General features: G+C 37.8%; 1 protein-coding gene across 2 annotated transcripts in view; it reads left to right on the top strand.

Annotated features, from left to right (window-relative positions):
• Window positions 1–12,743, top strand: part of LOC127574191 (ATPase family AAA domain-containing protein 2-like) — a 43,142-nt gene that overhangs the window by 28,614 nt on the left and 1,785 nt on the right. For both annotated transcript variants that reach the window (XM_052022979.1, XM_052022978.1), the window contains exons 18-27: window positions 1,522–1,708; window positions 3,622–3,807; window positions 4,314–4,449; window positions 6,005–6,201; window positions 7,715–7,874; window positions 8,951–9,073; window positions 9,300–9,443; window positions 10,041–10,460; window positions 11,800–11,936; window positions 12,434–12,562. In XM_052022979.1, the coding sequence (XP_051878939.1) occupies window positions 1,522–1,708; window positions 3,622–3,807; window positions 4,314–4,449; window positions 6,005–6,201; window positions 7,715–7,874; window positions 8,951–9,073; window positions 9,300–9,443; window positions 10,041–10,460; window positions 11,800–11,936; window positions 12,434–12,562 (1,819 nt within the window). The remainder of the gene's footprint in view (window positions 1–1,521; window positions 1,709–3,621; window positions 3,808–4,313; window positions 4,450–6,004; window positions 6,202–7,714; window positions 7,875–8,950; window positions 9,074–9,299; window positions 9,444–10,040; window positions 10,461–11,799; window positions 11,937–12,433; window positions 12,563–12,743) is intronic.

Raw genomic sequence — 12,743 nt, 5'->3', positions numbered from 1 at the left:
CTTCATCCATTATAAGTTCCCATGTCTTTATAATTCCAGAACTTAGTACAGTATTGTCAGAATTGCTCTCTTTCAGATGCAGTGTTAAAGTGTTTTTTCTGCTTTGTGAGATAGAAAAGATACAATGGCCATATTCAAGGAAAAATGGCACTCTTTTCTTGGTGTTGGCTAGCATTTATCTCGGGATTAATAGGAATGGATTAACTCAGTGCTTCTCTCATTAGTGTCTGTGGTATGTTTTTGTGTACAAGTTTCCTGTTTCCTATAAAAATAAATTACTACATTTCTAAAGTTGTACAAAACAGAAAGGAGCCTTTTGGTGCACCGTGAATGTCAACCTTTTTTGCCCATCTAAACTAATCCCATTTGCTTCCATTAGAAACATATCCTATTTAGGTATCTCTAAATGCCCCTTAAATATAGTGATTATATTTGATTCCATTACCTCCTCTGGCATTGTTCTAGATACTCAGCCACTGTGTGTGTGTGTGTGTGCGTGTGTGTGTGCGTGTGTGTGTGCGCGTGTGTGTGCGCGTGTGTGCACCCTACCTTTCCCCTCAAATCCCCTTTAAACTCCTTCGTCTCGCCTTAAACCTATGTCCCCTCATTTTTGATACCCCTGCCATTGGGAAAAGTGTTTGACTATATACCCTATCTTTGCCTCTTATAATTGTGTATACTTTAATCAGGTCACCCCTCAGTTAAAAGTAATTAATATTTTTTTCGTGAAACACTTTGTAATGTCTTGGTAAGTTGAAAGTGTTATGTAAATTCATTGTCTATCTTCAAGCAAAGTGCTTCATTGTCAAGATATAATTGCATCTTTCAGTGAAGATGCTGCATCAGAAGGATGTAATTGTAGAGTGACAAGTTTACATGGATCATTACCACATATATATATCTATCTCTCTCTCTCACTCTATGTACTTACATATATAGTGTATGTGTATATATATATATAGATGTATTTTTTTCAATGGAATTAAGAATTTGACAAAGTATATCCTCTTTTTTTTTAATCCATCTTAACTAGACAATTACATTTGGCCTTGTCATGTAATGGAAGACTGAGTAAAACATCAAATAGTGTGTTATGTTTCTGTGATCCAAGATGTTCAAGTTTATTGTTGTCATAGGCATACATTGGGTATAGATGCCATGAAAATTAGATTTTTGGAGGAGCACAGTACATGACAAACATAAGTTAATGTAAACTTAAATGACGTGATAAGTTTGTTAGATAACATGGAGCATTGGGGCTTTTGGTCTGGCTCTTCATTACTTAGTGGTCTGAGGAAATGTTAACGGAAGGTCCTGCATCAGTATTGCTATTACCCATGTGTTTTTGTAGTACACTTAAACTTTTCCCTGACTGTCATTTGAAAAAAAATCTACAAGCTTTGGTTTTAAATACCCTTTGAAATGTTTCTTTTCTTGCTAAAGTATTGCTATAAATATCTCAAGCATATGTTTACTGCTGGTCTTTGAAGAAACATTCATGAATATCTGGCCTTTCATTAGGTGTGCCTATCACCAACCAACCTCTTACAGACCAAGGTTACTGCTGGCAGGGGTACGGGGTTCAGGTCAGAGTTCTCATCTAGCCCCTGCCCTGCTTCACAATTTGGAAAGATATGCAGTGCATACACTAGATCTTCCAGTGTTATATGGTGTTAGTACCACATCACCCGAAGAAACCTGTGCAATGGTAAGATTATGTATAGCTATGATATGGAAATGTGTTTTGGTGGAATTACCTTGTATTGATCAAATTAAACATCTTAGTTTGGTTGCATGCTTCCAATGAGGAGGTGATAAATTATTTAAAGTTTCAAATTAGTATTTTTGGAAAGTCACTCTTGCAGGCAGTCAACTTGTAATTTTACTTTTTCTTTGTCAATCGATCTACCATTGGATGCTTTTCTGTAGAGGCCTTTTTAAGGATTACCATCACTGATCTTTCCTCTCTGGGTCACATGTTTAAAAATTGTTTTGTACAACTTCCATTATTCACATCTACACACTAGCTTTACCCTTCATCTGCTACACGCTTCTTTACATAGATCTAGCTTACTATGAAAACAAACAGTTTTTTTCGAGTTAGATGCTGAATGATGCTAAATGCACATATAAATTGTATTAAAATCACTTTATTACAACTGAAAGAAATGAGTGAAGTTAAACATTTTAAAGAGCATGTCTCCATTCTTTTGTTGGCCTTGCCTAAACCTTCAAATTGTAATTTGTCCTGGTTTATTTCAATTTGGGAGGGTTGAGGGAAGGAAGTGAAAGACAGAACATACAACGCTACAGCACGGTACTGGTCCTTCGGCCCACAATATTGTGCCGACATTTTATGCTGCTCTTTATCTAAGAGACATTTTATCTAAGAGCCTCTTAAATGTCCCTAATGTATCTGCCCCACAACCTCTGCCGGCAGTGCACTCCACTCACCCACCACTGTTTAAAAAAAACCTTACCCTTGACGTCCCCCTTATACCTTCCTCCAATCACCTTAAAATTATGTCCCCTTGTGTTAGCCATTGTCACCTTGGGAAAACATCTCTGACTGTCCACTCGATCTATGCCTCTTATCATCTTGTACACCTCTATCAAGTCACCTCTCGTCCTCCTCCTCTCCAAAGAGAAAAGCCCTAGCTTGCTCAACCTAGACGTTGAAGAATTTGTATGAAATTAACAGTAGCTTTTGAGAACCAACTTTAAATTCAGATCTGAATTCCCTTTGAAATGTGTGCTTCAGTTACTTTCCCTACAATGAAGGTGGGTGGTTTCCAACCTCCACATAAGAGCAAATCTCCACATCCCTTAAGAAAATGTCACATTGAATATACATTAGCCCCAAATACTCACTATGATTTTTGTGTGGAGAAACTCCATGTTCACTTCGCCTTGTTTTTAACAGAAAGTGGTGGTTTTGGCTGCCCCCTTCTACCCTAGCTGTGGAAGTAGTGCAGCATTTGATAGTAAATGCCCTCGGCACACAGACAACTTGCAGGTTTGGCTGATGTGCCTGGTTGTGGATATCTGGTTTCACATTTGCATTCCAGAGCAGCCAATCACATTGTAATATTGTGATTTTTTTTCCCCTTCAAGGGGATCTACCAGAGCTTTAACTTTAAATCTCTCACAGCATCTGTTTTTCAAAAAAAGGAAGTATGCTGCTGTTTTTGTTTATTAGAAATTTTTCCAATTTCTGCTTGATCAAGATCTTTCTAACAGTTGATCAAGGATTGTCTTATCCCTGCTTTTTAATGTTCTAGAAATGTGAACAGAAAAGGCCACACTCAAGTTTATGGTTCCCCTCTGTCCAGCAAAGCTGTTGCAGACTGCAAACCTCAGTGGAACAACATCAGATCAAATTCTATAAGTGGAATCTAGTATTGGATATTGGCTTTGTAAAGTAAAACTCCAGTAATTTGTTTGTAGCTTAATCCAAATATGGAACTGTTGATGCAATCCTTCCATCTGATTGGAGGTGTAGTTAGGATAGCAGATTCTGATAAATTGTGAACAGATGTAATTTTGTGATGTTAGTAATAAATGTAATTTTGGATCCAGGATGTGTACTTTAATTTTACACAATTATCTTGATCCATTTAGTTGTTCCGAGAAGCTCGAAAGACAGCCCCAAGTATATTGTACATTCCTCACATTGATCAATGGTGGGAATCAGTTGGAGACACCTTGAGAGCTACGTTCATTTCATTACTTCAAGATATTCCTTCGTTTACCCCAATCTTGCTACTGGCAACATGTGATGTTCCACATAATGAGCTGGCGGAAGAGGTAAATTTTCATTTAGTGGAAGTCCTATTCACTTTTCATTATTTAATTACTAGTTTGATATAGATTGTGATTTTTTTGAATGGGGCTTGAATTCTGATGTCTGGCATCCAGTTATTCTTTGAGGAGAAATTAACTTTCTCACTGTTAAAGAGTATTCCAACCAACCTCACAGCCTCTGAACACACGCATTGGTAGAATATTTTCATGATGCTGATTGCTTTGTACTTTGCCTTGAGTGTAATTGAAATGTTGCAAGAAAAGAATAGTAATTTCCTAGTAATGTTTTGATTGGAATTATTGAGCACAGTTTGCAAAACAAAAAAGGTAAGGTTAGAAGGATGTGATGGAATCAGTATTTGTAGGTCATGCTAATAAATAATTACTCTTGAAGATTAGATGGTCCTCTTTTTTTTTTAGCTTCCAACCTTAACTGTTTTAGCCATTTAAAACGTGACCAAACATGTTTACTTTTTAATTCTTATTTTAATCCCCTTTTATCTTTTCAGGTAAAAGAATTGTTTGCTCGCCATTCTGGAGAAGTTTTCAATGTTCCACTTCCTAACAATGAAGAAAGGAAGAAGTTTTTTGAAGACCTGATACTGAAGCAGGCTGCAAAGCCCCCATCGTCCAAGAGGAAAGCTAGTAAGTCAAAGATAATCTTGGAATTGTCACAAAATGGGATCTTAAGCCATTCCTTTAGTTGAATTTTAGGGGGTTAGTAACTTTCAAAGTAAGTGGGTCCATTGAATTGGGATAGGTTGGGTTTATATTTGAAGGAACCATGGTTATATATTTGGGTGTTATAAAGACTTGGATAATATGAGTAGTATCTTCAACCCAAGTATCTTCAGTAATTTCTTCCAGTTTCCACAATGTGACCTGCCATCCATGGTAATTTCAAACTCAATTCAACTTGGTAGGCTTACAATCCTGCTCTTTTTTTCCATCCCAACTACCCCCCTCTCCCCACACAAAACAAAAGATATCTTCCACCCACATACAATCTATCTTCTCCATCATCAGGGCCCCATTTTGCACCACCCTTCTGTTGCCACCATTTCCCTGACAAGGTTATCTTTCATCATCCTTTTTACCCTTCCAATTCCGCTTGTATATCTTCTGGAATAAACTTGCTATGTTTTACTGGAATACTTTATCAATTGATCTGCCCAATTGCATTCTGACCTCCTTTGCTCCTGTTGCTTCCCTGATGTGACCTGTCCTCAGCTCTCTATGTTAAGGATTTGTAGTTTTGCAGATTATGTGGCATGCAACTGTTCAACTGACCGTTGCTAGACCACAAAGCCAATTGGGACTTGCTCTTATTCGGCAAAGAATATCTTCCTAGAATGCAAAGTACTCCAAGGTACCATTCGACATTAATAACTATCCCTTACTCCTTGTATTAGGCAACGGAAAATGCTGGAAACAGCATCTGTAAGAGCAACATTTCAGAATAACGTGTTGAATTTTAGAAATGTTGACTCTTTCACTTTCCACTGGCACAGCTGAGTATTTCCAGCATTTTCTGTTTTACTTCATATTGCAGACTCTGTAGAATTTTACTTTTGCAGGGAGGAAGAGTAATGCCTATGGCCTCAAGTCTGCACTGCCAGTCAGTAAGATCATAGTTGATCCTGTGCCCCTTGCACTTTCCCACTTGATTGCCATATTCCCTTAATGTTCACAAGTTTATTGATCAGTCTTGAATATTTTCAAGAACTAAATATCCACAACCCTCTGAGGTAGAGAATTCAAAGAAATTGCACCCTTCCTTCATAGAGATTTCTCATCTCAGTCCTGAATGCTTGGCTTGTGATCTTGACTCTCTGCCCTCCCTTAGATCAAGGCTCTGTTTGCCCCATATCCCAACTAGTTGAAATATCCTATTGGCATCTAGCCTATCAATCCATTTCAGAATCTTGTATGTTTTAATGTGATGGTCTTTGGATACCCAGATAGAAAGACACAACATAGTTTGTCTAAAATATATAATTTTTCTTCCATCAACCCCCTAAGTCTGCTGTTGATTCCCGTGCCCTTAAACTACTACCTGGTCTCCCACCTTTATTGTTAAAACTGTTCATTTTACATTTTTAAGCTTACAAATATTAAGCAACATTTCAAAATGTTTCATGGTTGCACTGTTGTCCTCCAGCAGTGATGTGAATGTTAATCAAGTTTAAAATCACTCTAGTTCTTCAGGCTTTGGAAGTCCTTCCAATTGCACCACCACCAGAACCACAGCGTCTCTCTGAGGAGGAGGTAAAGCGGCTCGAAGAGGAAGAGGAAGGCACTTTACGGGAGCTCAGGCTTTTCCTTCGAGATGTGACACACAGACTGGCAAACGACAAACGCTTTAGAGCTTTCACCAAGCCTGTTGATGTAGAGGAGGTATATACTGTTGACCTTGGTGAAGTATGTTGCCCCATAAGTGTTCAGATTTTACAGTGGAGCAAAATGCCATTAGATCTCCTGAGGCAATGCAAAGGGGATTCAGGACAGGCTGAAGATTTTTGGTTTTTGGCATACATATTCATCTCGTACTGTTCATATCCCCAAAGTTGACAAAATGGAAACCAAACGACAAAAATGAGCTGGGGACCATGGCTGGTATCGATGCTGGAGGTCAGAAGGGGGAAATTTAGAAAATGTTGAGATTTTTGGGGTGAACAAAAAAAGTAAAATAGGCCTGGAATCAGAATATGGAGAAGATAGAATGAGGGGGTGGTTTAAAGGGTGAAGGAAAGGAGTTTAGACCATGGCAAGAAGCTCCTGAAGGAACTTGGAGGTTAGTAGAGAAAGTAGAAAGAGAATGAAAACTGTGACTATGGGCAACACAAAGCACAAGAGGAACTCAGCGGGTCAAGCACCATCTATGGAGTGAGATTGGAAGGTTGATGTTTTGGGTCGAGGCCCTTAATCTGGTTTGGAAAGAGGAGATAGCCATTATAAAAAGGTGGAGGGAAGGGGTGGAGCAAGAGCTGGCTGGTGATAGGTCGATCCAGGTGGGAGGAGGGGGTTGTTGATGTCAGAAGTGATGGAGGGCTGAAGATGGAATCTGGGACTATGGGCTGAGTTTGCAGGTCACAATCACAGACAGTGGATAAATAAGTTTAATTGCCGCACTGTAAAGACACATGAGTGCATTACCATTAAGGTGAGAAAGTAACATTCCTTTCACCCCTAACGTGGGCATAATAGATCCCTTGTGGGGTGCAAGTACCCACGAAGCAACTGCTGAAGTTGGTAAAATTCAGCAAACCAGCTTGCAAAAAGTCAATGCAAGCATTAGAGGAAGCTTCTGCACTTGCACCTTTCATATATTTACCATGAAGGATTTTTGTAGAGTGTATTTTACACATTCAGGTATAAAAGAATTTGGAAAATGATGGTGACACTGCCACCTAATGGTATTACAAGCAAACTGATTGCATGGGACTGTTGACCAGTTAAGTAATTAATTTGTTATTATGAGAAATTAACAAATTTGTCATTTGAGTATTTGTTGGAATTAAGTGCTTTCAGGGCATGTTGAGGGGCTGCCAACTTAAAGGCAACCAATTGAGAAGTCTGCTGTTTGTTCCAGCCCACTTCCACCTTAAGTTTACTGACATTTTTATGGCAACGACCGGCAATAATAGCTGGTGAGAGGTCATGCATGTTAGTTTAACAAATTAACTTGGTATTTAATTTTTTAAAATTACTGAAATGAATTTGGGTCCCTGGATGATAAAGGAAATGGAGATGCATTATCATGGTGCATTAAGGGTGGTGCCATCCTGGTCACCAGCTTATTCAGTTCTTTGATATGATCAGCGTAACCTGGAATAAAATCATAACATTTTGCCTGCAGATGTTTCTTGGAATATTGTAGAACTAGCAAAATAAACTGCTTTTCTATCAGGTTCCAGATTACTGCACAGTTATCAAGCAGCCAATGGATCTCTCGACAATAATGTCAAATATTGATCTGCACAAATACATGACTGTAAAAGAGTATCTGCATGACATAGAGTTGATCTGCAATAATGCACTGGAGTATAATCCGGACAGAGATCCTGCTGGTGAGGAGCAAACGAGGAAATCTATTCTATTGAATACTAAGTGTTCCAAATTTGTAATCCTGATTAGTGATGAAAGCCAGTGTGGAGGGTGAATGTTGGCAAGACTCTATCTCCTATTATTGATATTGTTTCTATAATGTACTATGGGATGGGGAGAAAAAAATAATCCCATCAAGGTAAAAATGAAACTGTATTTAATGCTTATCCTTGAAATAAAGTGCACCTGATCTTGGGGAACAGCTGCTTCATGTATTGCTGGCAAGGACACTGGTTGTTCTCTTATCAGAGGGATGATTCCCACAATCCTTCTCCATGAGAAATTATATAAGAAATAGGAGCAGGAGTAGACCAACAACCCATTCAGCCTGCTCTGACATTTAATAAAAATCATGGTTGATCCAATGTTAGCCTTTGCATCACTTTCCTGCTTTCTCTCCCTGTGCCTCTGGACTCCCTTGCAGCTTAATTATATCAAAGTCTGCATTGAATATCTTCAATGAGCACCAGCCCCCATCTTCCCCCCCCCCCCCCCACCCCGCACTTATATTGTATGCCTTGGCCACTAAAGGAATGGATCAGATATGTCACGTTAACCAGCTTGTCAATCTGCCCTGGGAGCTGCAGGGATCAGAGGACATGCCTTCCAAGGTCCATCCCCTCTTCCCTGCTAGTATCTAATTGTTTAACATAGTATGCCAAAACACAATAACATGGCATGACTTCATTTTGATGCCCCCGACTGTTGTATCAAGTCTCCCTTTGTTACCTCTGTTAGTTTTGACCTCTGTTTATTCTGTAAAATATGGAGAGCTTTGGACTTGGAGATGTAGGGGCTGATACAAGTGTCTGAACTCTGGCTATTTTCTAGTAGTAGTGGGGTTTCAGTTGTAAGTTGAGTGGAGCTATTAAGCAGTGTTTTACTACATTGCAGATAAATTTGTTCAAGTTAGTCTAAAGGTCATTTTAACAATAAGGCTTTTATTAGACTATTGATTCTCCCCTTGTAGCAAAAATGGCATTTAAATGTAGCTTATTAATGATTCCAGAGAATGAATAATGTAATACTGTCTCTTAAGATCGTTTAATCAGACACAGAGCCTGTGCTTTGAAAGACACTGCCTATGCGATTATGAAATCTGAACTTGATGAAGAATTTGAAAAACTCTGTGAAGAAACTCAAGAATCTCGAAAAAACAGAGGTATAATAATTTTCTTTAGTATTAAAATGGAAGTCTAAAATAGTCTGCTGCTGCAGTAATGTCCCCTCTAATGGTTGCAGAAACAGTAACATTTGTATCTGTCCCAGATATTTGCCAACATTAATTGAATGCCATGAGATGCCAAACCCTGATTTAGGGGCAAAAGGTGAATTTTGAATTTTATGTTATTCAATTCTTTACATATTATCTGTTGTTGTTGTTGTAGGCTGTTACTCTTCCAAATTTGCACCCATATTTTATCATGTGCTACCAAAGAATTCCACCGTAGATAAAAGGTCAGATCTGGAGCTTTCCTCTCAAAGAGTTGACTTATCCTCACCAGTATCTGCAAGCACACCTTCAACTTTAGGTGAGTGTTGCTGGAGTTTTTATGAATTTTTCAAATCAATCTGCATTCTGTTAGAATGTTCTCATTTTCACACCAAAATTAGAGGAATTTAAGTGTATTTTAACCAGTAAATGTGTAGATGTGCTTAAGCCCTCTCTTGATTTTAATTTGTCAGCTTTGTTTTCAAATACCTTTATGACCTCCATCTATCTGTGTCATTTCTTCACATCCCAAACCCCTTTACCTGCATTCCTCTAATTTTTTTTTACCTTGCTCATCATTTCACCATTGAATTTAATCATTTCACCATTGGTATTTGGCTCTAACCTTGAATTCCACTCCTCTCTCAATATTTTCTTGGGTAACCAATTTTTAAATTCCCTTGACTAATATTTTCCTGTCTGGCCCAAAGTCACTTTTGTTTAAGTGCCTTGATCATTTTTAAATGTTGTTAAAGAAGCAATGTGAATGAAATTTGTATTAAACTGTTATGAATCAAATCAAAATGACAGTCCATCCATAGAGGATGAACTGTATATGATAAAATGTCTGTTGATTATTAGCCAGGTTGTACTGTTTATTACTCTGGTACATAGTAACAATACTTTATTTATGTAGGTCATTCAAAGAGGAAATACCGTCGAAGTAGATGGCACCGTGGTATATATAAATGTAAACGCAAGAGGCCGTCACAAAACATTTCTGAGGATGCAGATAGTGAAGATGTAATTGAGGGAATAGACAATCCTGATGATTCAAGGGTAGATAAGACGGACTGCAATGAAGATGTCTTTCTAGAAACTCAAAAGCAACATCTCCATAATGGATGTGGCATCAATAAATTAACTGAAGAGATTACTGAAGAGCAGCCTGATGCACTTGTGTCTGCTGGTGAAAACGTATGCAAGAAGAGAAAGCTTTCTACCAATGAGACAAAATGGGAAGAAAATGAACTGGGTAATGGGTATTGTCATAAAAACCAGCAACTGGAGACAAGTGAGCACAGGGAAAGGAGGGACAAACCATATCATTCAGAAGGTTTGTATATATCTAAAGTACAACAGTTATGCAATTATTTTTGGCAGTATTTTTTTTCTTGGGTTTGGGTAATGTTCTCCTGTGGTTTGGGCAGTGGAGGCAAAGAAGGCACATATGAAACGTGTACTTATTGCTAACATAATAGTGGTAGAAACAAACAAGCTCAATCTCTTGTGATTTTGGGAAATTAAAAGGCATGGAAAATCAATAAGGTGCAGTCACTAACTTTTATCTTGAAACTTTAAGCTCTTAAATAATGCAATTGCATGAATAATTGTGCATAAATAATTTGTGCATGTGAATATGAAATAGCAATGTGTGTTTCAAAAAATACTTGCTTTTAATGTGTTGCTCAGTCCAACATTAAAAAGGTGTGGGGAACATACAAGTAAAATGAATTCTGTGGCAATGTTCAAGGAACAATGAGCAGGAGATTTCATCTGGTGCCCTGTATTACTACCCTGATCACCACTACCTTGACCAATACACTGTTAGCTTAGCTCATTGCAGTATGTGAGCCTTATTGTGTGGAAATTCGCTGCAGGATTTGCCCTGGTAACAACAGGAGGACTTAATCTATTAGCTGCTCAGTACTGTGTTCATAAATCCCTGAGAGAGTAACCAGGTTATTTATAATTGGAATTTTTATTTTGTTTCATTGCACTTGTGTTGATCAGGAAGAACAGCAAGTTCTGCATATTCCCTTTCAATTCCATCTAAAAACAGATGTGGAGCATTCAGTCCTTGTTGGGCTCATGCTGAGAATAGGTATCAACATTTTTTTTGTTATTCACAGAATGTGGGCATTCTTGGAAAGGCCAACGTTCATTGCCTATTCTAATTGCCCTTGAATGTGGTGGTGAGCTGCTAGGCTATTTCATATTTAATTTTTAAACTTGATTTTCTTGTACCATTCAAGTACTTGCTGCTTTTCCTTTAGTTTATACTTGTTCATTTGTATTGCATGTTATCAATTCTTCCCCCAGCTAGGAAGAAATGCTAGACATAGCTTCAGACATTATCTGGTGTTACTTCTTCATTGAGGGAAAACATGGAACTGGACTGAGTGCTAGTGTTTGTGTTGTCCTTCTAAATAACTTCCCCTCATTTAATTGCTGGTTTTTCCCCTTTGCATGTCCCTAACAGTGTGAAAGGGATTGAACTAGTTATTGTGTTTTGTGTCTTTAACTCCTACATTTTTGGCAACATTCACAACTTTGGGGAGGTTGTAACGGGTGTTGCAAATGCTTTTAGAAGTTAAATTAATGAAAATCTTAAAGATGAGTGGGAATTCCAGAGAATGACGAATACTGAAGTTGCTATGTATTTCCCCACCCAGATAATTGCTCTATTTTGCATATGACCCGGAGCAAGCGAGTTCAGGTGGAACAGCAGCAACACATTAATGTGGAGAAAGCAATGAAGGTCCTATCTGAACACACTCCTTCTGTAATTGTAGATCATGAAAGGCTAATGGTAGGTTCTTTTAAATAGACAATTGCTATCAGCATTTTTTTAAAAATAAGCTCTTGTTGCGGCTCATTCATTGTTCTGTCAACTGCATTCATCTTAAGTTTGCCTTATCCCTATATTCCCGCTATAAATAAAAGCCTGAAACTTAAAGGAATGTTAATTTACCAATTGATTTTAAATGAAAAGGTAATAAGACTTACCAGATATTTTCAGTAAGTAAATTTAAATAAAGCATGTAAATATGTCAGGTAATGCTGCAACAGTCAAAGATATCTTGCTGTTACGAGATATTTCAATGGAGGATGACTTGATTGTAAAGGCTATTGCTCTTTGGACCACAAGTTTTATTATCTGTTGATTTTGACCTAAGGAGTTTGTTGTCTAGTTGCGGGGAAACTGCATTTCCAACAAGATAAATATATAGAATCCAGTCAAGTGAGATCTTTTTACGACCAAATCGTTAGCTGCTAAATGTGTGCTTTAATTTGATTCACATGCAGGATCTCTGGAAACTGATCACTCTGAAAAGTGAAGGATGCACTGTAACTCGCCTTGAAAAATTGTATGCTGTGCTCAGTCAATGCATCTATTATCATCGTAAGGAGTTTGATAAGACTATGTTGATACATGTAAGTATTTTGAAACAATGCATATTTACTTTCACTTCTATATTTAGACAATTGATATTTAATGGCTTTACTATGATGCATTGTTTGTGGTTCAAGTAGGATGAATTCATTTCTTTTTGACTGATTACACACTTATGGGGAAGTAATATTTTGCTCTAGTGTTAGATGTCTAAAATGTCTT

The sequence above is a fragment of the Pristis pectinata genome, chromosome 9 (genome assembly GCF_009764475.1).
Source record: "Pristis pectinata isolate sPriPec2 chromosome 9, sPriPec2.1.pri, whole genome shotgun sequence".
Taxonomy (NCBI): Eukaryota; Metazoa; Chordata; class Chondrichthyes; order Rhinopristiformes; family Pristidae; genus Pristis; species Pristis pectinata.
This window is presented reverse-complemented; position numbering and strand designations above follow the sequence as displayed.